Genomic DNA, 24,122 nt, shown 5'->3' on the forward strand with positions numbered 1-24,122 from the left:
TGTCTAATAAACTGTAAGTTCCCTGGGTTTGTGACGAGATTGTGAATGTGGCTGTTTAAAGGTCCCCTGAAGTGCCTTGAAATACACAGCATTATTTTATGTGGTGATGTAATTTCAACTGAAACAGGAAGATGGCGCCAGTGGCGGATCTAGAGATTTTTTCCTGGGGTGGCATGAGGTTTCAGGAGGGGGGCCATGGACATTATTCATAATTTAAAATGCTGCGGTTTTCATTGAAGGTGTTTTGTTCTCTACACTACACACAAAGAGCTAGACTTATCTGACCTGACAATCATAGACAGATTTGATGACAACAAAGTATCGCGGATGTAAATAACATAACAATGTGGTAGTTGCAAGGTTAACTGTCTGCTTATGGACTTTTTCGACTGGGTGTCAAACTTACCTCTAAACTCACTGCTAACTGCTTATCAACCTCTCTTCTACGAGACTGCGTACTGCAGACAGATGCACTGTGCAGCCTGCCCAGGCTGCCCTGCTAAGGTTTGCGGTCTGGTCCAGAAATAAGGCTACCGTCTTGTCGCGGGAATTCACCATACAATTGCCAGTAGCCACTGAGTTTACCACTGACAGGCTGGCAGTGCATATCAGTTAAAATTCTAACTGACCCTCTGATGTCACATGGACTACTTTGATTATGTTTTTCTTACCTTTCTGGACATGGACAGTATACCGTGCACACATTTTTTTCAATGGAGGGACACAGTTTAAGATATTTTAGATTTAGTCCGAGAGCTTTCTGTATACTGTCCATGTCCAAAAAGGTAAGAAAACATACATCATCAAAGTAGTCCATGTGACATCAGAGGGTCGGTTAGAATTTTTTTAAGCATCGAAAATACATTTTGGTACAAAAATAGCAAAAACTACGACTTTATTCATCATTGTCTTCTCTTCTGTGTCTGTTGTGAGAGAGTTCAAAACACAACAGTTCAATGATATCCGGTTCGCGAACTAATCACTCGATGTAACCGGTAACTTATATGTAACAATATGTAACCGATGTAACAATAACTTTTTTTAATGTGGCTGACACTCCCTCTGAGTTCAAACAAACCAATATCCCGGAGTAATTCATTTACTCAAACAGTACACTGACTGAACTGCTGTGAAGAGAGAACTGAAGATGAACACCGAGCCGAGCCAGATAACGAACAAAAGATTCGAATGCAAAAATGTTGTGTTCTAATTTTAGGTGTCTGTTAAGGAGGCAGCTTTAAGGCTCGCCTTGGGTATACTTCACATTCTGCGTTTTGTTCCGTCTCACACACAGCCTCGGATGCGCGGTTGTCCAAGAGCCCTCTTGATGACGGAAATTATATAATGCGGACGGTGCGCGGATGGTCAAATTATACTTTGGCCTTTATCAGTAGCGCACGAGATGCGATGACAATATAAGTGTCATTGCATTATAATGTTTTTGTTAACCTATAGTTGAAGCAGATGCAGCTCTGCTGCGATGTTCAATCAAAATATTGCGGAAAAAGAGAATGTGGAGAAGCTCTTGTTTACTGTTTAGCTCTGAAACCAAGCCATTCACACAGAACGCATATTTCATGATTTTTCTAGAGAGGGACATCTTCTATCACCGTTGCACTCGTGTCTCGCACAACAGAGCCACATATTTAGAAAGCCATGTAAAATTAAGCTGGGTTCAATTTTTTCAAAAACATATCTTGAGACTTAATGGTGGGTTTTCCCCATCCTACTACCTCTCATGTTTTAGTGAAAAATTTACTCTGTGTGATTGGCTTTCACCCCTTTGTATTAAACTATGCATGTCCACATGATGCTGTTTTGTTTATAGTACTTTAAGCTACTTTATTATGATTGGTTTATAAACATTATTTAAAAAATTATGCACTTTTTTCACTGTCATATTTTCTTATGCTTTGAATAAACCTGTATTAGTAATATTTTGCCCAATGTGCACTCTTGTGGCCTCAAAAGAGAAGCCAAAAGCTTTTCTTCACCCTTACTGAAATTATGCATTTTAAATTTAAATGGCGATTCAATTGCCAAGTTGTCCGTAGAGGGTTGCAAAAGAGCAATGATATACAAGTGCTATAATGTGTATATAGCACTATATATAATCAGTTAGCTTAATATAGTTTTTTTTTTTAAATCATATAATATATAAAAAGAAAACGGGGGGCCTTTTTTTGCCTTTGGTAATTGTATAATAAATAAAAAAGAAAACATAGGTAGAATACAAAAAGGTTTGAAAATCTAGTGTTAGTTTATTTTTTTTAAAGAAAACACACTGTTAGTAAATAAATAGATTGCAAGTCTAAAAGGAGCATTTTTAAAAAAAAAATGTTTAGAATAGAATTAGAATAGAATGCTGGAGTTAGAGAGTCAAATAAAGATGGAAGAGATGTGTTTTTAGCTGATTCTTGATTCTGCTCAGATTGAGTTGGGCAGGTCATTCCACCAGGAGAAAACATTTAATTTGTTAATTCATTTAATTGTGAATCGTTAATTTTTTTTTTTTTGTGCTATGATATTTTTGCCATATCACCCATCCCTAAGGTTTGTATTAATTTTCCTGAAGCATGTTACCTTAGGTGGCGTATTAATGACCAGCTGCTGTGGTCAGTGTAATATGATGGTGTTCACTTACAGTACATGCTTTTATCATTTCACTCAGAGTTTAAAGTTTCAATACCATTATCCAATATACTAAAAGATAAGTGAATGCTTGGGTAATCTAAAAAAACCCAGTAATTGGCTTATCAATTTCAGAAAATGCTCTCATCTCATCATGGGTTGTTCTAATGACACCTGAGAGAGGAATTAATAAAGGCTTCTGAACAGGTTTGTAAGGGAAGTCATTAGTGCTTTGAATAGAAGCCAGAAGAAACCAATAATATGCACATAATGTACCCTAATATTGTGCAATACCGTTTACCGTGTAATAGATATATTTGCGCACAGTGTGCGGTTTGTGAGCAAACCAGAGAGAGGAATCTTTTGAATTTTTTTTCTTTTCTTTTTTTCCTTGAAAATATATCACAAATCTCAGTGGAGCTATAAATATGTAGTTTTTTTGTCAGCTGTTACAAAAACATTTTTACAATAAATGTTCTGATTTGACCTTGAGATTAGATAGCTTAGATACTTGACCACTATTTATGATCATACTTGGTTACAATGACATTAATACTTCTAATTTCTGCATTTTGAATGCAAAATCAATCAGGAGTTAATGATATTTTTAATAGAATAAAGAGACAAAAACTTGTATCAAAAACATTCAATCGCATTTGCTTCCAATTCTTTTTGATCAGTGCTTTACTCCAAAAGTGTGAACACAATTTGTATTCACATGTTTACCTCATATTTCATTAAACAGAATAAAACCATAATTTCTTAATGACTGCCGATCCATCAGTCAGTATTGCATGATGAGTTGACGAGCTGATTGCAGTAGAGGCAGGGATACATAGACCAGAAAAAGGGGAACCCCCCCCCCCCCCCCCCCTTACAAATCGCACCCTGTTTGCACATATATGAATGTATAGGAAGTCTTAAGTTATGTACATGTGGAATCGACAACAGGACGAGGAATTTAAAAATATACAGTGTTATAACCCCCCACCCCCCCCCCCCCCCAAAAAAAAAAAAACAGTGGTGTGTGATTTCTACTTAAGAGGGAAAACACCCACCCAACCAAACCAATCAGATGCTTGTAATCAAAGTAAACTCTACATTGCAAACTGTGGTATCGGTGTCATTCTTAGTCCATTCATCTTCTGGATCTCTTTCTTTCACCCCTTCTTTAGATTCTCATTGAGTTTTGTGCTGGAGGAGCAGTGGATGCTGTGATGTTGGGTAAGTTTTGTGGTCTTTGTTTAACTGAAGGAAATAGAAAGCACTGTGGTCGTCTGAGTCTGTTCTACTGTGCGATGGTGTTCCATTCCTCCAGACCTCAATGGCACACCAGCACACTGTGCTCATTTTTGCCACTGGACTGGACCATATAATTATCAGTCAGATTTCAAGGAGTGGTTAGCCTCTTTTTAAAGCTACTCAGCATTTTTCTCTGTTGGTTGGAAGCTTTGTTGAAATGTTCCCACACGCATCAGATCTTTTCAGTGACATTCCATGTTAGCAAATTCATAAGTAAACTTTACAAGTTTTTCATGGTTTTTCAACAATGCATAAATCCCTAACAAATAGTCCAATTTCCTCTCTTTTGGTACAGTCTCATCTGTACTATTTACAAAAACTTTTCCAATCACAAATCTAATCACTGTAGTTGTTGGGAAGACCATTTCACAATTGTAAACAATGTCCAGTAAGAATAAAACGTCCCTTTCTTATGACGGTTTAGTCTGCTGTGATGAAAATCTGGCCTCTTCTACATTTAGCCTATAAGAGAGGTGTTGCCGTGGGAGGTGTTCTTTTGATGGAAATGCTTTTATTAACTCATTGCTTGTACTGTTATAACTCCCTCTGTTGTCTTCTGTCTGTTCCGGAAGGGCCTATCCCAGCAGCACTGCTGTAATAAAGATTTGTTTGCATTGCTTCAGTCACAAGGAAGCAGTGTGCTCTACCTAGTCGAAAACAACAGAGAATTTGGCTATTAATGAGCCACAGCCCTTTGTCACTGTTACATTGTAGTTTATTTGTCTGATTTAACTTAAATACACATCACTGGAAATAAAAGAGTTGATAAGTGTGCTTGCTTAGCGGTGACTCTGTTTACAGCTATTCTCTCTGTGTGTGTGTGTGTGTGTGTGTGTGTGTCTGCAGAGCTGGAGCGGGCATTGACAGAGCCTCAGATCCGGGTTGTGTGTAAACATACTCTGGAGGCGCTGGCTTACCTCCATGAGAATAAGATTATACACCGGGACCTAAAAGCTGGAAATATTCTCTTTACATCAGATGGAGAAGTCAAATTGGGTAATAGCCTCATAAAGTCTGCTTAAACTGTTTGTTTTAAATGAAATTATTTATTTATTTAGTTGTTTATTTATGAATTTTTCCAGTTTTCTTCTTCATCTTCTTTTTCAAATATTCTCTGTAATTTTTGTTTTGTTTTTTAAATGTTATCCAGAAACGTAAATAATCTGGAAAGGTCATGGAAAAGTCCTTTGTTAAAAATTATCAGAAATGTGTCTTTAGCAGTTAATATGTACGTATATAAGAAGACTAAAATGTTTTTACTTTAGCTTTTAATTTAGTTTACTTATTGATTAAAAATCATATCTGTTTCTTGCATATTGTTGTCAGCCATACTCCGTCTCTAATTTTGATCACTGTTTCTTCTCAGCTGACTTTGGAGTGTCTGCAAAGAATACAAAGACCCTTCAGAGAAGAGACTCTTTCATTGGAACACCATACTGGTTAGTCTTGCACTGAATCATGAGATCTGTCACTACGTAAGAACAGAGCTGTGAATATGGCACATAATAAGCTTCTTTATTCTCAATTTTTCAAAATCCCCTCCCTCTCTCTCTCTCTCTTAAATGTAAGGATGGCACCCGAGGTGGTGATGTGTGAGACGTCGAAGGACAGACCGTATGACTACAAAGCAGACATCTGGTCCCTGGGGGTGACTCTGATCGAGCTGGCACAGATCGAGCCGCCTAACCACGAGATGAACCCAATGAGAGTCCTGCTAAAAATAGCAAAGTCTGAGCCCCCCACACTTGCAATTCCATCACGATGGTGAGAGTTATGACTCACAGCGCCGTTATCTTCCACATGTGTCAATAATGAAGCAAAATGTGATTTAAGAATATAAACTATATTGATTGTTTCCGAGGACAGAATTTTTCAGTGAGTTCATATTTTATATTTTGAAAAATTTTGAAAACTTTTAACTGATATGATAAATCACCTCCCAACTGAAAAATGAAAAATCCAGGCTGGAGGTTATTGAGCTGATGAATCATGCAAGCAGTATCCCACCCAAAGTCCTAACACATGGTCAGCCTAGAACTGCATAGCCTGTTGCTTTATAGTTTTGACTGTAATACCCCAAATGAAGAGCCCTTTCACAAGTAGCACAGAGTTCATATTTGTTCATCCGCTCATTTAAACAGGTCTCCTGAGTTCAGTGATTTCCTGCAGAAAGCACTGGATAAAAATGTAGACAACAGGTGGAGTGCACTGCAGCTCTTACAGGTTGGGCCATCTTGTATTTCTTGATGCAGTTCAGTTTAAAGGTGATAATTAAAACGTACAAGATAGTGATCAGCCATGGTCTGCTTTCAGCATCCATTTGTTTCAAATGTGATGGATAACAAACCAGTGCGAGAGCTGATTGCTGAGGCTAAAGCCGAAGTGTTTGAGGAGTTTGAAGAGGGCAAAGAGGAAGAGGAAGAAGAAGAGCCAGAGTCCCAGCTGGTATGAACACAACCACTTTAAGAACATAGAAACCCATTCAGAGAATTTAAAATTGTCATGATAATATGGTGCCATTGTTTCCAGACAGAATCCTTTGATTATCTGCAGGCACAGCACACAGTATTTTGTTGCTGCAGTCACTTTGTCTGTTTTGTATGAGTAGGTGGTGTCTGGACACAAATGTGCATTATCGGACACCAGCGTTGGCAGCTTGGAGGATGAGAGGCAGTATCAGAACACATCAACTCTCGAGTCAGTCACAGAGAAGGCTGAACCTGAAAGAAAGCCCAGTTCAGAGGATCAAGTTAGTGATAATACCTCTGACATGATGGCGGATGCCAGCAAACCCAACCATGCTAAGGATGAGAAGGTAAAGGAGGTCAGTCCATCAGACACCAGCACTGAGGAATCACGTTCTGGTGAGAAGGCTATTTCAAAACACAAAGAATCTCCCACACCTGTGACCACAGAAGTAGAAATTTCTGGTCAGCCAAATCCTCGTGTGTCAAATGACACTGTCCTCCAAGAGATCGTAACCGTCAGTGAGGAAACTGGGGAGGATGAAAAGAAGGAAGTGAAGGTGGAAGAGCCACCAAAGAAGAAAAAAGAAGAGTGTAAAGAAACACAGCAAGAAGCCAAAATGCAAAACACCACAGATGACGAAGACAAACCTACCCTGCCTTCAGATATAGCTGAACCAGAGAACAAATCTGATGGGGTTACTGAAGAAGCTATCACAGAACCAATTGAGGTTGCAGAAAAAACCGAAGACAAAATTGAGAAAGAGAAAGAAATGAATAAAAAGAAACCAACAGAAGAGTTAGAGGAGGAGCAAACTGAAATTTCACCAGATGTTTCTACAGAAGAGGTAAAGGAGGATCTTCCTCCAGTGGCAACAGTGGACCAAGAAAAAGCTGGAGATAAGTGTGAGAGTTCAGAACCCAAAGACGATCTTGCAACCAAGGGGGTAGATGTAGTAGAGGAAAAAATTGTGAATGAATTCCCTGTTGTTGTCATCAATGGTATAAGAGAAGAGGAGGTCAGCGCAACGGAGGAACCTCAAGAAGCCCATGAAGACAGACCAGAGATCCAGGAAGCATCTACCATGCCTGAGAGTGACCAGAATGCAGAGGTAGCGAAACCTGATGTTGAAAAGGAGAAAGACTCTGACTCGGGCCTCAGTTCTGCTGCAGATACTAACAGCATTGACATTAATCTGTCAATCTCCAGCTTTCTCTCCAAAAGCAAAGAAGGATCTCTTTCAGTACAGGTACATATAACTCTGCCCAGATGTGCTTAAAATCAAGGTCCTGGAAGAAAATATCTTCATTAAACTTTATTCAATCCCACAGGATATCAAGCGCCAGAAGAAAACACTGAAAAAGACTCGCAAGTTTATGGTCGACGGGGTGGAAGTCAGTGTCACCACATCCAAGATGGTCACCGACAATGACACTAAGAGTGAGGAACTGAGATTTTATAGGTATATAAACTGTTAGTTACGGTTTCTAGTTATTTTGCAATAGGCAAATGATAGTGTATCTAATAATGCATAAATCATATTTTAGATGGTCAGAAAATGTCTGACATTTGTTGTTCTGTAGGCGTCAGGAGTTACGAGAACTGAGGTTGCTGCAAAAAGAGGAGAAAAGAGCTCAACAGCAGCTTAGCGATAAACTGCAGCAGCAGAAAGAGCAGCTCTTCAGGCGCTTCGAGCAGGAAATGACGGTCAGCACCCTCTTTCCTTCATTAGTTTTGTCTACAATCAACATTGTAATCCATTGTAATCGGCAAGGCATATCGAGTTAGGCAAGCTCAAGTTAACATGCTTTCGTGGTCTGTAACAGTAATTCAGTATTCCTCTTTCTCACTCTCTCTTTAGGGGAAGAAGCGTCAGTATGACCAAGAGGTGGAGAACCTAGAGAAACAGCAGAAACAGACCATAGAGCGTTTGGAGCAGGACCACACCAACCGGCTAAGAGATGAGGCCAAGAGGATCAAAGCAGAGCAGGACAAGGAGCTCTCCAAGTTCCAGAACATGCTGAAGAACCGCAAAAAAGAGGTAACCGAGAAAGAGAGATGCAGAGTCGGATGCACTGTATTTGCTTTGCATGTATTAGTTCACCAGGCCATGAACTGTTAATTGTTGGTACTGAGGATGAGCATTTAGAGTAATTTAAAAGCCAAGTACAATAACACTTAAAAAATTAGTTTACACTAATTTATCTTTAAGTTAAAAATTGAATATTCACTTATGCTAAGCTATTTCATAAATTGGTGTTAAAAAAATCTTTCATCTCAACATTTGCTTTTTTTATTTATTAGCAAGTTGTCACAATTTCAAAACGCGGAAAAGCTGAACAGAGTAGCTGGTTACTCGCGCGCTGTATTCGGTGCGCACGAGAGAGAGAGCCGCGTATCACGGACAGCGACACTGAATCGAGCTCTCTTCTGCGAAGTTCTCCTCGAAGTCCCTCCTGCACCTGAACGAACAAATACAAATCGCAGTTTGAACAAACAAAAAGATGGGAAAGAGCCCAATTCAGTACTCGCGGTGTTCTGGTGTTCAGGGCTCACGCAGAGAGAGGCGTCTCAAAACGCTTGAACACCGATGTGATGAGGTTCGGCTCAGTAATGATAAGGAAGGAAGAAGACGGGGGTCGGCTTGAGGCTGGGACTCTCGTTTTATTATAAAAACAGCAAACAATAGTGCGCACCAAGCGCGTTCAGTGTGCCCTTGCACAAAACTACTCAATAACTCAGACTTCTTGTCGTTGTCACTCCCAGCATCACCTACGAGGTCCCAGCTTGTCTCTCTCTCTCTCTCTGTCGTGCTCCGGCTTATATCCGGTCTCTCCACGCCAATTACTGAAATCAAACACACGTGTTCATCATTTGCACTTGACCTACTTATGCCTCGCTGTGCTCCGTCGTCTCTCTCCCGTTACAGACTCTGCCAAACCACGCCCCCCTCGCCACAACCGAATTTGCTTATTTTTGCTCTTGTGCCGAAAAATACATACAAAATATGTCAAAATATCCATCTTGGAAATTTTGGAAATAATTTGGAAATATTATATTGGATGCGTTCATCGTCTCTTAAAGTGACCGCGCCTAATTTAGCTTCTAGCTGCTGTAATGTTAATCCAAGAAAATGAAAATGAAAGTCACTCACTGCTCTTGACTGAATTACTTTGTAGTTTTAACAGTCAAACCAAAAATTATTCAGACACCAGATATAATTTTTGATATATATAGCAAAACTGTAATAATGTGAGAAATGTTGACCGTGTCTGAATAAATGTAGGTTTGATTGTATATTTCATTTTTTCATTGAAGACTATCCAGTGCTATTTTACATTTAATTATTTGGTTTCTGTACCTTGACACCTACAAACTTGAAAAAAAACTTAAACATTGTGTAAATAGCACAAATAAATAAAAATAAACGAACATACCAATTAAACAATTTCAAATAGGGCCCACTGGTATAACCTTCACTGGGTCCCCGCTGACCCCAGCTACGGCCCTGCTCACGCCTGTTTCACACATACTCCGTCTGCAGTGCGTATGCAGTCCGTGTGCGTTACTCGATGTGCTTTCACACAGCACGCGTTTGCAGTTCGCTACTCGGTACGTAAAGATCGCTGCACTGCTGCAGATGCACCGCTACTGGAATGCAACTGGAGTCCGTTAACATGGGTGCGTAAAAAAAAATAGGCAACGCATACACACTGCAGACGAAGTATGTGTGAAACAGGCGTAAGGTTGTTTGCACCTTGTGCAATGTGGAATTAGTTTACAGCTTTTTCAAACACTTTGTGATGCATTTTGGAAACAGGAGATGAGACCCTTTTCTAATGCACCACCTAGCTTGATAAACCCCTTCTCAAAGACTTACTGTTTGTCAATTTTATTTGGGTAACACACATATTCTGAATGCCTTCGTCAGAATTCGAATCAGCCATTTTAATCTAGATTAATCTAGATTAACTTTAAAATCACAGTGAGATTAATCTAGATTAAAAAAATTAATTAATTAATTTTTTTAATATATATATATATATATATATATATATATATATATATATATATATATATATATGTATATATATATATATATATAGGTGGTTTAACAATACACACATTTGTATTGAACCATTCGGTACGCATAACAAACCGAACAATTCGTGGAATAATCCTATTACATATGGAAACTAAAAGAGCTATAAGTGTGTGAAATATAATGTTCTCAGCAAGGTAGTCCAAACGACATAACATCATGCTGTCTGCCCAGTGATAACCTCCCCTTGCTTGGGTGCATTGAAAGATGATGATGAAAACAACAGTTATTGGCAATAGGCCCATTAAAGCTGCAGTCGGTAACTTTTGACGCTCTAGCGGTTAATAAACAGAACTGCTTGCGTCTTGCGGAAGAACATTGTAGCCGGAGCTACTTCTCACTGTTTATGTCTATGAAGAATCACAAAGGTACCGGGTTACTCCGCCGCAGTACCCCCGAAGCAATCTAAAATAGTCCGAATATAAACACTTATTATAGATGTACCCTAGTGATTCAGGACAGGCTAAAAACAAGGTTTGGAAAATGGATTCATGGTGTACTCGCTTATTATATACATTTTGTAAATCTTGAACACAAAAAAAGTTATGGACCCCGCAGCTCTGATTGGTTGTTTCTTACCGGGAGTGGTGAATTTCTGCAAATGGCAATAGGACCACTGGGAGGAGCCAGAGGAGCTTGATTTTTTTCACAGATTATCTGTCTCATATTCTACTGTCAGGACATAATGACAGGTTTCACAAATACATTTTTACAAAAGTTACCTACTTCAGCTTTAAAAGGATTTGGCATTTCCAATTAATGTAGGCCTGTTACATTCTTATTTTTATTAGGCTTGTTATTATTATGAAGTTGCTTTTAATAATAAATTACAATGAAAATTAAATTGCCCCGCAGTATTAGCCTACCGCATAACTGATGCGCTGCGAGGATAACAAAAGATTAGGCTAATTACTCTTCAAATAAAATGTTTAAAAAAGGTCTTTATACAATTAATTATAGTCCTATAATTAAAATATTAACTCTGCAGTCATCAGTTAATAAAATCTATGAATAATAAATAATAATAAAATCTTTAGCCTATTTCAAGCACTACCAAAAACAAGACTTCAAGACTTTCAAAAACAACCTGTTTAACATGAAATACATTTCTTGTCTTTTTTTCACTATGTACGGGCCACAAGAGAAATGTTAAGGAAATAAATAAAAACAGTTAGCTGTATACCGTTATCAGCATATGTTGAAGTAGAGTCTTCTCTCGTTGTCTCTGAGAGAATATAAGATGAATCACCTTCGATAATGAACGCAATATTGCATAGCTTGTCAGTGATCTACTACAGCTCTGTCTATTAAGTGCTGCTCCATTTGAAAGCAGGTGATGGTGATTTAACAATAATCACGGAACCAGATTTACTGACTAGATGCACATGATCATATCATTAGATATATCACCCAGCCCTAGTCAGATGCCGAAAGCTCCATCATTACTCCTTCATTGCATTTTTACTTTCACTTTCTGCATAGAGAATTGACTAAGATGTGTTACCTGCATAACTCTTGTTATGTTTAAACATTGTTTAAACATAAACAAGTTTAAACATTGCTTGTGGATATCTAGTGGCTCGCCTTTATGGTTTAAAACAGAAATATTTCCAACATTGCGACGTAAGCAATTACACCCCCAACCCCCGTAACGAAAACACACACCGAACCATGACACCACTGTGCCGTATCAAACCGAACCGTGAATTTACATATATATAAGTGCTGTCAAACGATTAATCGTGACCAAAATAAAAGTTTTTTGTTTACATAATATGTGTGTACACTGTGAATATTTATTATATATAAATAAAAACAAACACGTGCATGCATATATTTAAGAAAAATGTTATGTTTACAAATTAAATATATTTATATATAATATATAAAATAAGAATATAAATGTATAAACGTAAATATTTTCAAAATATATACTGCATGTGTTTGTATGTGTGCATATTTATCATTTGACAGCACTAAATATATATATTTAAATTTTATTAGAGTGTATAGCAGGCAAAGGTGACAATGTATTTGTAAGTTGCATTTGCTAGACAACTAGTTTGAAGAATGAGTACTTGACTGATGGATTACTCATGATCATCCCTAATTAGTATGCTTTTAGCATCTTTTTTTTTCATTCTTGATTTCTGGGGATGCAAATGCCAATCAGACACTATCGTTTCGCTACTGTACATTGGCAGCTTTGCTTCTGAATCACAATGCAGCTTCAAGTGGAATTGATTTCTTCATCTCTCCTCTTAGACACATCTCAGCTGTGTCTCCTGCTTTCATATTCAGACTTGTAAATGCAAAGCAGTTCTTTTCTTATCATGTTATGTTTGCTTTACGAAACTCTGGCTCTCACATTCAATTATCTTCATCCTCATAGAGGCTGCAGGGACTGCTTTAAAGGTTAATTGGGTGCTAAGCAATGGCTCAGTAGGAAAATAAAGGCTATTTTCATTCCATCTCATCTTCCTCCTGCTGGTGTTTTCAAATGGAGGGATTTCAGTGCATGCATGACTTCATAATAGGGAGTCTAGTGTGGATCTGTGACTGGTCTTGTTTGCTTTTACGTGGTGCATGGTGAATTTGCTGTCAAAGTCATTAACATTATAATAAAACAGATGTTCGTCGTCTCTGCATTATCAGGAAGCATGATACATGCTCAGAGCATTTGGCAAACTGTAAATTAGCACTATTAGAGTCTCTCTTATTTTCTTTCTTTTTCTTTTTGGTTTTGGTTTTTCTTTGGTACTTGTAATAGACAGCTTGCTCTTCTCTAATGCTGCCATATGCATGAACAGAGTGCCTTAATGGATTTAGATAAGAAAATGTCTCGTTTTCTCTCCCTCTCTGTCTCCCTTTCATGACACTGTTCAAATATTTCTTGATATTTATTATTTCTACCTATCAAGTGATGACATTATTATTTTTATTGAGAGCAAGTTCCATTTAAAATGTACTGTTTTTGATATTATGCTTTTGTAAATGTCACTAATTATGTTGCCTGTGTGAGTGTGATGTAATGAGTGGAGATCAGTGCTGTGGTGAAGGGCCTCTTCTCTTGATAGGAACACACTGTATTTATAGACTTTAAGTACTAGAGATTTAAGTTTCCTTTCATTTAAAAAATACTGTTAAAATTGACCTTCATTTCAAGATGCACACCTCAGTTGCAGAGCGGCAGATAAAGTAATATATACAGTACCATTTAAAAGTTTGGGGGTTAGTATGATTCAAATTATGCTCAAGCAAGGATGCATTAAATCAAAAGTGACAGTGAAGACAGATGGTTATTTCAAATAAATGGTGTTTTTTAACTTGGCTCATCAAATATTCCTGAAAAGTATCATTATTTTCACAAACACTTTAAGCAGCGCAGCTGTTTTAACATTGATGATGATATTAAATGTTTTATATGATATTAAATGATGATATTAAATTAGGATGATTTTTGAAGGACCATGTGACACTAAAAATTGGAGTAATGACTGCTGAAAATTCAGTTTTCCCATCACAGGAATAAATTGTATGTAAAATATGTTAAAATATTAAATAGTTATTTAAAACTGTGATCATATTTCAATAAAAAATCTGATCAAATAAATGCACCCACTTTTAATCACAAATGTGAGCATAAGAGACATCTTTTTAAAACATAAAAAAAGTCTTAGTGACCCCAAACAATTTAATGTTAGTTTATATGAAACTATAATATATTTACTTTTAGAATGAAAAAAATAATGGTCATGTTATGTAATATTTATTCAAATAAATGTATTTACTAAAAAAAAAAAAGAAAAAGAAAAAAAGATCCCTTTTATTAATCTGACATTTAGACATGGCAGTCAGCCAATGCAAATCATTTTAGCTGATTAATCATGCTGGGTTGGTCTACATACTTTATTACTTTGTCGCTTAAAGTAAGTGTAAATGTTTTCAGTTAAACAGTGACTGGCATTTTGAGAACGAAGGCAATCTAGGGTCAGTTAAACCATTTTGTCTCCCCCAGCAAAATAACTCTGCATCCTGACAATTTGACATTTTGACGCTTGACTTCTCAGGCTGATCTGCTGAAAACAATGACCTGCTGCTGACAAAACAGTTCCGCTTCCTTCACAAAAAGATAAATGTCAGCAATATAGAAGTGTGCATCTTTTAGAGATTACTTTGAAAGGATCTATATTCTGATGGCTGTGGAGGTAAAAAGGGGATTTATTTTAGCAGTTGTTATTGGGCTTTCACTGTTCTTCACCTTCTGAACATCTCTTACCGGCAGTGGCTGATCATGGACTATTGGAATCATGCTAACCCAGTCAGAAATCATCAGTGGTTTGGGGATGATTATCTCTCAAATACTAATCCTTTCGTCATGGTAGTAAATTAACCCTTCCTGGCATATTTTGCATGACAGTCTTCGACTAATGAATTACATAATCAGACCCTATGCAAGTCAAGCCTTCATTCCCAACAGTCTGCATGCTCACACTGTAGGTCAAACAAGAGGTCGGAATGTCCCCTAAACACTTGAGAAAAGAGCTCATGAAACGCTTAAAGGAAGACCTAGCAGTCGTTCAACATGAAGAGGTAATTTAGTAACCAGCTACTATTTTTACACTTTCACTTCTGTTTTCTGCTCCTCTGGTCTTCAACTATAAGACTGTCTAAAATCAAAGTTATTCCATGGATTTCCTATTAAAAAATAAATTTTCATGGCCATTAATGGATACTGTGTCCTGTTCTTTCTGATGGCTGTTCTGATGGCTCATCGACTTCCTATCTATCTTATAAGAGGCCCAAACTCAGAGCAGATGCAGTATCTGCTGCAAATGGTGAAACTGAAAACACCAGATCATAAGTTGCTGGTGTGTAAAAGAATACAGTGCTATTCTCTGAAACATACAGCTTAATTTTTACGCACCTGTTAAAAATGTGGGTAGCTAAAGTAGCCAAACAGGTTTAAAAAAAGGGGGAGGGTATTCACACTTTGGCCACATAGGATGGATGTTGCATTGATCTTGAGGAGTAAAACAGACTAACGATGACTGCTGCATCTCATCACGCATGTCAAGGAAAACAGCTGCACTAACTGATCGAGGTCCTTCAGACTCACCAGCTGCTAAACCAGCTCTCCGTCCATCATCTGGAAGAACTCATTTCACTGCACATGACCCAGGAAACTAACAGATTACTGCAATGCAATGAGAAGACTAGATGATATTGTGAGATGTGTGAGATACGCTTGAGTGCTGGTGTGTGTCCCCTGTTCCTGACGTGGTGGAGTTGGCTGTGTTTTGCTCCACAGGGTGTGGCCCAGGTTATGATACAGTCTTTTCAGTTGTCCTCATGTGCTCTGTTCAACGCTCAGATGCAGGATGTAAGTCTCCACTCTCCTCGTGACTCAACCCTCTCACATGTGCCCGTCCGTCACACAAGATACAGAGCAGATGCACACACAAATGCACATTACCGCTGTAATAGCTTAGCTAACTTATAGTTTAGTAATTAAAATAGTATTAGCTAACAAACTATAAAACAGGACAAAATAGGCCATAAAATGATATACAATCCAGTACAAAAATGCAAGTTGTCAGCTCATCTCTTTGGAAGTTCACTTGAGCCTGTCTAGAATCCGAACACTTTTGTCACAACTGAATTACAGTATATATTTGCTGAGTGAGTCTAGCAGAACTGATCTGATTCCACTGAAGCACGTCCCTTTGTAACAGTGCAGTAGTGTTTGAATGTGATGTGGACGGCACATGCGGGCAGGAAGGTGCTCTGTTGTTTTGGAGTGCTGTCGCCTGTGCTGCTGCAGTGTCTCAGTATATCTTCTATCCGCTCACTCTCTCATACTTTTACTGAAACACTAGTCAAGTTTCTGTGTGTCACCTGTGCTGCTTTTTTCTCTGTGCCACTGAAGGCCAAGTTTAAAGCAGGAGCCGAAGATCAGGATGACTTTTGAAATGCATAATGAAGATTAATTATTTAATTTAGTAGATTTAATATTATTGTATCAGCTTATAAATGATGTATATGTTAACAGTATTGCTGTGGTTAAGTCATATTTCAGTGTTATTATACATGTCCTTTAGGCAGGCCCACATGGATCTGAAATCTGCTCAGGTTTGACAATTAGAATTACATTTATAAAACTATACAAATACGTTCACTACCACTCAATTGATTGTGGTCAGTAAAAATGTTAGTTTTTTAAAGAAATGTAATACTTTTTATTCAGTTAAGTATGTATTAAATTGATCAAGTGACAGTGAATACATTTCAAAACACAGAGCAATGCGTTGTTTTTTTTTTTTTTTTTCTTTCTATTGATCAAAGAATTGATTTCCACGAAAAATAAGCAACAACTGTCTTCAACATTTGAATATAATAAGAAATGTTTCATGAGCAGCACCAAGTCAGCATATTAGAATGATTTCTGAAGGATCACGTGACACTGAAGACTGGAGTAATAACTGCTGGAAATGTAGCTTTGCCATTAGAGGAATAAGTTACATTTTAAAAAATATATTAATAGAAATGTTATTTTACATTTTAATATTTCACAATAGTACTGTTTGCACAGTATTTTTGATCAAATAAATGTAGCCTTGGTGAGTGTAAGAGACTTTTTGCGTTCATTAAATTGTTTGTTCACTTAAGCTTTCAGCAAGTTGTAGTAACATTTAACCATGTTTTACTCCATCCTGATAATTCCCAAATCAGCACAGAAAATATGATAAAAATTCAGCCTGGGCCTACCTTAAGGTTATGTTACGCTGTACTGTGACTTTATATGTATTGTTAATCTTTTCTCTAGTTACTTCCTTTCACAAATCTTTATCCATTTATCATGAATTATAAATGTTTTATCTTTGTTAAATGGTTTAAGTGTGTGACTTTCCTCTTAATGCAGTGTTATCAGTGATCTTTGACTGCTTCCCCTTGGAGCATGATCATGTACAGTTACTAATTTTTAATCCCTGTTGTTTCTATACCCGATTCCTCCTCTTCCTTCCTTTCTTGCTCTCTCTTGTTCTTTCTCCACCCATCTCTCTTAGGAGCAAGAGTTTCTCCAGAAGCAGCAACAGGAGCTGGATGGAGCTCTAAAGAAGATCATTCAGCAGCACAAACTAGAGATCGCCACTATTGAGAGAGACTGTCTCAACCACAAGCAGCAGCTCATGAGAGGTCAGGCACTCGATCAATGGTGGCCACTAAAAAATATTCTTACATAAATAATAATGGAAAGCATTTGCGGCTGCAGTAAGTCCTTAAATAGTTGCACTTCAAACTTTGCCTTTTGATGCTATGAGGAAGTCCTGTAGACCTTTTGTGTTAAATTGTGGTTATGTTCATTATTAATAAATTAGCTGCGCATATGTGGTGATAGATTTTTTTTTTTAGGTCACACTTAAAACTCCAAGCACAAAGGCAACAATCTAAACATGTTACCTGCTTCTACAGACAGTAAAGCTCTCTTTACCTGGAATAGTGCTAAACTCCATGTTATTTTTAGACAGGGGTCAAATTATAAAGTTCTCCAGTTCTTATAAAGACCAGCCGTATGTCTCTTGAGGTGCGGCCCAGATCTCATTTGATGAGACGTGCATGTGAAAATGATTTGTTGCGATTTGCCGTCTATGATGTGTAATGAGCTTTATGACTCCATGTCTGCAAAACATGTCTAAACCTGCATGGAGTTGAACGGTCTGGTTCTAATGGCTGAGACTTAATCTATTTCCTTTTTCTTTTGCTCACAAACCCCGCAGCTCGAGAGGCAGCCATGTGGGAGCTGGAGGAGCGCCACCTGCAGGAGAAACACCAGTTGCTGAAGCAGCAGCTGAAGGATCAATACTTCATGCAAAGACATCAGCTCCTCAAAAGGCATGACCAGGTGAGACTTGACTGTCATTCTATTCAAAGATGGTTATGTTTTGTAGCCACTCTTTGACTGTTTATTCCCACACAACGGGTCGTCAGGAGAAGGAGCAGATGCAGGGCTATAACCAGCGTCTGATAGAGGAGATGAAGAACAGGCAGGCACAGGAAAAAACTCGACTGCCCAAGATCCAGCGCAGTGAAGCCAAGACCCGTATGGCAATGTTTAAAACGAGCCTGCGGATCACTGGAACGGGAACACCAGAGCAGGACAGAGAGAAGATCAAACAGGTCAGACCCTCTGTCAGGAAGTTTTGGTAAAGATCAGAGGAATCAGACTTGTGTTCAAACCTGAGGGTGTTTTCTGCTTTATTTCGAGCAGTTTGCCACTCAGGAGGACAAGAGACAGAAGATTGAGAGACTTCATCAGCATCAGAAGCATGAGAACCAGATGAGAGACCTGCAGCTGCAGTGTGACTCCAACATCAGAGAACTACAACAGATGCAGGTCAAGTATATAACACATATATACAATCTTACTGTCGACCTCTTTCCTTAGGGCCTGCATTTTCAATGACATTTACTTTTAAATTAAATTATGCTGCCCTCTATCTTTGGTTGTGACGTCTGATTTGTTGTCTTTTTGCTATCAGAATGAGAAATGCCACCTCCTGATTGAGCATGAGACTCAAAAGCTGAAGGAGCTGGATGAGGAGCACGGTCAGGAACTGAAAGACTGGAGGGAGAAGCTTCGTCCAAGGAAGAAGGTATTCGGTTTTCATTTCATTCATTCACATTTCAAGTACGTTTAAAATATAAATCAAACCTTAGGAAAACCATACTAATACTGTGTTTGACCCCATTTCGCCTTCAGAACTGCCTTAATTCTACGTGGCATTGATTCAACAAGGTGCTGAAAGCATTCTTTAGAAATGTTGGCCCATATTGATAGGATAGTATCTTGCAGTTGATGGAGATTTGTGGGATGCACATCCAGGGCACGAAGCTCCCATTCCACCACATCCCAAAGATGCACTATTGGGTTGAGATCTGGGGACTGTGGGGGCCATTTTAGTACAGTGAACTCATTGTCATGTTCAAGAAACCAATTTGAAATGATTCAAGCTTTGTGACATGGTGCATTATCCTGCTGGAAGTAGCCATCAGAGGATGGGTACATGGTGGTCATAAAGGGACGGACATGGTCAGAAACAATGCTCAGGTAGGCCGTGGCATATAAACGATGCCCAGTTGGCACTAAGGGACCTAAAGTGTGCCAAGAAAATATTCCCCACACCATTACACCACCACCACCAGCCTGCACAGTGGTAACAAGGCATGATGGATCCATGTTCTCATTCTGTTTACGCCAAATTCTGACTCTACCATCTGAATGTCTCAACAGAAATCGAGACCTATCAGACCAGGCAACATTTTTCCAGTCTTCAACTGTCCAATTTTGGTGAGCTCGTGCAAATTGTAGCCTCTTTTTCCTATTTGTAGTGGAGATGAGTGGTACCCAGTGGGGTCTTCTGCTGTTGTAGCCCATCCGCCTCAAGGTTGTGCGTGTTGTGGCTTCGCAAATGCTTTGCTGCATACCTCGGTTGTAACGAGTGGTTATTTCAGTCAAAGAATATATATATATATATATATATATCTATATATATATATATATATATATATATATACACACTCGTATACAATCACCTGCCACTTTATTAGGTACACCTGTTCAATTGCTTGGTAACACAAATTGCTAATCAGCCAATCACAAGTCAGCAACTCAATGCATTTAGGCATCTAGATGTGGTGAAGATGACTTGCTGAAGTTCAAACCTAGCACCAGAATGGAGAAGAAATGGGATTTAAGTGACTTTGTACATGGAATTGTTGTTGGTGAAAGATGGCCTGGTCTGAGTATTTCAAAAACTGCTGATCTACTTTGATTTTCACCCACAACCATCTCTAGGGTTTACAGAGAATGGTCTGAAAAAGAGAAAATATCTATAGAAAATAGGCTACAATTCGCACAGGCTCAACAAGATACACAATAACCGATTGAAAAAATGCTGCCTGGTCTGATGAGTCTCGATTTATGCTGCGACATTCAGATGGTAGAGTCAGAATTTGGCATAAAGAACATGAAAGAATGAATCCATCCTGCCTTGTCTCAACGGTTCAGGCTGCTGGTGGTGGTGTAATAGTGTGGGGGATATTTTCTTGGCATACTTTGGGCCCCTTTGTACCAATTGAGCATCTTTTAAACACCACAACCTACCTGAATATTGTTGCTGACCATGTCCATCCCTTTATGACTACAGTTTAACCATCTTCTGATGGCTACTTCCAGCGGGATAATGCTCCACGTCACAAAGCTCAAATCATCTTAGACTGGTCTCTTGAACATGACAATGAGTTCACTTTACTCAAATGGCCTCCAGAGTCACCCAATCTCAATCTAATAGAGCACCTTTGGGATGTGGTGGAACGAGAGATTTGCATCATGGATGTGCAGCCGACAAATCTGCAGCAACTGTGTGATACTATCATGTCAATATGGACCAAAATCTCTAAGGAATGTTTCCAGCACCTTGTTGAATCTATGCCACGAAGAATTAAGGCAAAAGGGTAGGGCTGTGCGATTTATCAAAATCGAATTGAAATCGCGATTTGAGACGTTGTGATCTTTCTATTCGCAAAAGCCTGCGATGTGGATGCGATATTACGCTGTTCCAGAGCATATGCATGACTGTCAGCCTTGAGTGAGTCTTACTTACCAATAGAGTGAGGGCACCTCCGTTCTCCCCAATCAGCAAGGCTCTAACCAACTGTGTAAACGCCCACCATAAAAAAAAAAGAAAAAAAAAGAAAGCATCTGGCAGTATGGATGAGGCTCGCGCCTGGCTCCGCGTTTAAAACTAATGTTAATTCAGTCTAACTGCTTGCTGATTTCACTTGAATGTAATGAAACATTCAGCACATTTTCCACTTGTTCTTAAAATCCCAAATACAATGTAACATATAATACTTTATTAATTGACTAAAGAAATACAGTTCTTTATTTATATAAAAAATAAAATTTATATATATATATATATATATATATAATTATTTTATTTTTTTTTAGCAATCAAGATTATAATGGTATAACTAATTTTATAGAATTAACTTAGTTACTAAATTTCACTGGAAATTTTATTTTTTGTATAAATAAATAACTTATTTCTTTAGTCAATTATATATATATATATATACGAACCCATCCCAAGACACAATTGAAAGGATTTCAGGGTTGTAATGGGAATTGTAATTTATTTTTAGCAGGTTAATGATACTCATATTTCTTTAGTCAATTATATATATATATATATATATACGAACCCATCCCAAGACACAATTGAAAGGATTTCAGGGTTGTAATGGGAATTGTAATTTATTTTTAGCAGGTTATGTGCTCCACATTATTGACAATATTGAGCTGAAGCTTGACTTTGCAAATTTAAAATCGCAAATCCCAATAGCAATATTTGTCAAAAAAATCGCAATTAGATATTTTCCACATATCGCACAGCCCAAGGTCCAACCCAGTGCTAGCAAGGTGTACCTAATAAAGTGGTGTGTGTGTGTGTGTGTATATATATACAGTATATATATATATATATATATATATATATATATATTCATGTTATTCCTCTCGTTATTCCAAGTCCAAGCTGAATCCACTCATTATTTCAGCTTCAAAAGTCCACTTGATTTCACGGTGACTGATGACAAATGCTACTGTGCACATGTACATTCTGACTCGAGTTAATTCGCATAATAACTTCAACTGTTTGCCCTTTTGAACTATAATAACGATCGCTCGTGCAATGCCATGGCCGCTGACGTTATTTATTTGCTATCATCTGATATCAGTGCATCATCAGTGCTCTCTGCTCTGCATCGAGTCTGAATCTGACCACTAAAACTTTAAGATTAAACGGTTCATTTATAATATTATAAAAATGGGAGAAAATGTAAAATGCGGTTTGGCGGTCGAAGTGTCCGTCACTGGTTGCTATAGAAACATGAAATGCGCTCGAGACTGCACATGCGTGCTAACTGTATCTACCTAAAATGCTTTAACGCGATTTGAGCGTCATAGAAAACATTCATGTGACAGTTCACCTCAGATTGTGTTGCTGATTTGAAATATATTAAATATGAGTGTGTCAAGTCTGCAAGCATTAATACCATGCGTGCACTTGTATTAACTCTGAGTCTGTGCGCTCTGATTCTAAAAGCAGAGAGAGAGAGAGAGATCACTTTTTTTTGGCTCACTATTTTCTTTTCCTAATTTTACAAGTTGCAAGTTACAAAAAACACAAGCAGTCTTTGATCACGGCTGGGTGTTCTCCGCGTCCGATGACTCCGATCGCACGGGTATTACACACAATGTTAAACAGACCCGGGACCCGAGGTAATACCCGTACAGGTCCCGGGTCGGGTCCTGGGTCGACGGGTCTCGGGTGCACTGTGAAGAACTCTACTCTGGAATGATAATGTGCATAGACTAGTCGAGTGATCGTCTACTTCAACCACTAGTCGGTGCTGTGGAAACAATCGACTACTCACGGAGTTTGGAAGTACACTTGAATTTTAGGATTACAATATTTTTTGTAGCTGTTCCTTTCTATGACTTTATGTTGCATGTAAAATTAAAATATGTAATGTAATAATTAGGGGTGTTCCCGAAGCAGAATACTTTATTTGTAATGGCACGGATAATGTCTTCAAAAACCAACAAGGAATAATTCTGCCTGAATATTCGGCTGAGGCTGGCACAGTCTGGTGTTTGCTAGATAACAGTTGAGTCAGGGGATCAGTGCAATATTATACACAGACCACTAAAGTCACGTAATTGAGTGTGAAGTGAATGAATGCAAACTTTATGAATGAAAAGAGTGCAAATCAAACACAGCATTGCTGTTTGCTCTCTGTGCATCTCTCAGAAATCAGAGCTTGGCAAGAGTAATATCACCTATAATAATACATCATAAATGTTCTATTTATATATATTTAAAACACAATGATTTAAACCTTAGGCTACGATATGAAATGAATGAATGGAACAAGCACAGCACGCTCACCAATCAAACAGCCGCGTTGTGCTTGTTTTTAAAAAAACAAACCAGTTCTCTCTAAAGAGTAGGCTAATAATCAACTTAGATTCAGATACATTTTCTACTTGACCTACATGTTTGCATCTCTATCTTTTGCTGGTTTGCCTGGCACATGCACATTTGTTTAGGGAAGTTCACAAAAAGACTCGCTTAAAGAGTAATGTAAATGTGCGCATTGAATTGATTCAGTAGTCTTCAAATGATCACTAAACATTTGTCATGACATCTCTCTGCTTGCATGATAAATATATTTTTAGAAATTTTTAGAAATAATTATTTTACTTTAACACGACATAGGCCTACTAACTGTATGACGCTCTATCTGAATGCAGATACGAATAATTTTGAGATTTTTACAGATGCAAATACAGATACAAATACTGGGTGTTACATGAAAATGTAAATATATAATGTCATAAGTTTTTTTTTTTTATATGCAATTGTTGCATTAGGCAATTAATTAATAAGTGTTTATTGATAAGAACTATTTCATGTCTATTCATTTACAGTAGCATGAATAACGAGTAGTCGAGTAACTCGAGTATTTTTTAAATAAGAATTCGACTCGCAGA

At 38.0% G+C, this 24,122-nt stretch overlaps 1 protein-coding gene across 3 annotated transcripts in view; it reads left to right on the forward strand.

Moving 5' to 3' along the window:
- slka (STE20-like kinase a) overlaps positions 1-24,122 on the forward strand; it is a 36,058-nt gene that overhangs the window by 10,065 nt on the left and 1,871 nt on the right. The window contains exons 3-18 of one of the 3 annotated variants that reach the window (XM_059566278.1): positions 3,807-3,855; positions 4,780-4,929; positions 5,300-5,372; positions 5,503-5,697; positions 6,075-6,156; positions 6,247-6,378; positions 6,542-7,648; positions 7,731-7,861; positions 7,983-8,106; positions 8,261-8,440; positions 15,002-15,094; positions 17,569-17,698; positions 18,280-18,404; positions 18,491-18,679; positions 18,771-18,896; positions 19,042-19,155. In XM_059566278.1, coding sequence (XP_059422261.1) covers positions 3,807-3,855; positions 4,780-4,929; positions 5,300-5,372; positions 5,503-5,697; positions 6,075-6,156; positions 6,247-6,378; positions 6,542-7,648; positions 7,731-7,861; positions 7,983-8,106; positions 8,261-8,440; positions 15,002-15,094; positions 17,569-17,698; positions 18,280-18,404; positions 18,491-18,679; positions 18,771-18,896; positions 19,042-19,155 — 3,000 coding nt within the window. Of the gene's footprint in view, positions 1-3,806; positions 3,856-4,779; positions 4,930-5,299; positions 5,373-5,502; positions 5,698-6,074; positions 6,157-6,246; positions 6,379-6,541; positions 7,649-7,730; positions 7,862-7,982; positions 8,107-8,260; positions 8,441-15,001; positions 15,095-15,812; positions 15,885-17,568; positions 17,699-18,279; positions 18,405-18,490; positions 18,680-18,770; positions 18,897-19,041; positions 19,156-24,122 lie in introns of all 3 variants that reach the window. The other 2 variants (XM_059566279.1, XM_059566280.1) reach the window with 2 other exon arrangements.

This window comes from Carassius carassius, chromosome 14 (genome assembly GCF_963082965.1).
Source record: "Carassius carassius chromosome 14, fCarCar2.1, whole genome shotgun sequence".
Lineage (NCBI taxonomy): Eukaryota > Metazoa > Chordata > Actinopteri > Cypriniformes > Cyprinidae > Carassius > Carassius carassius.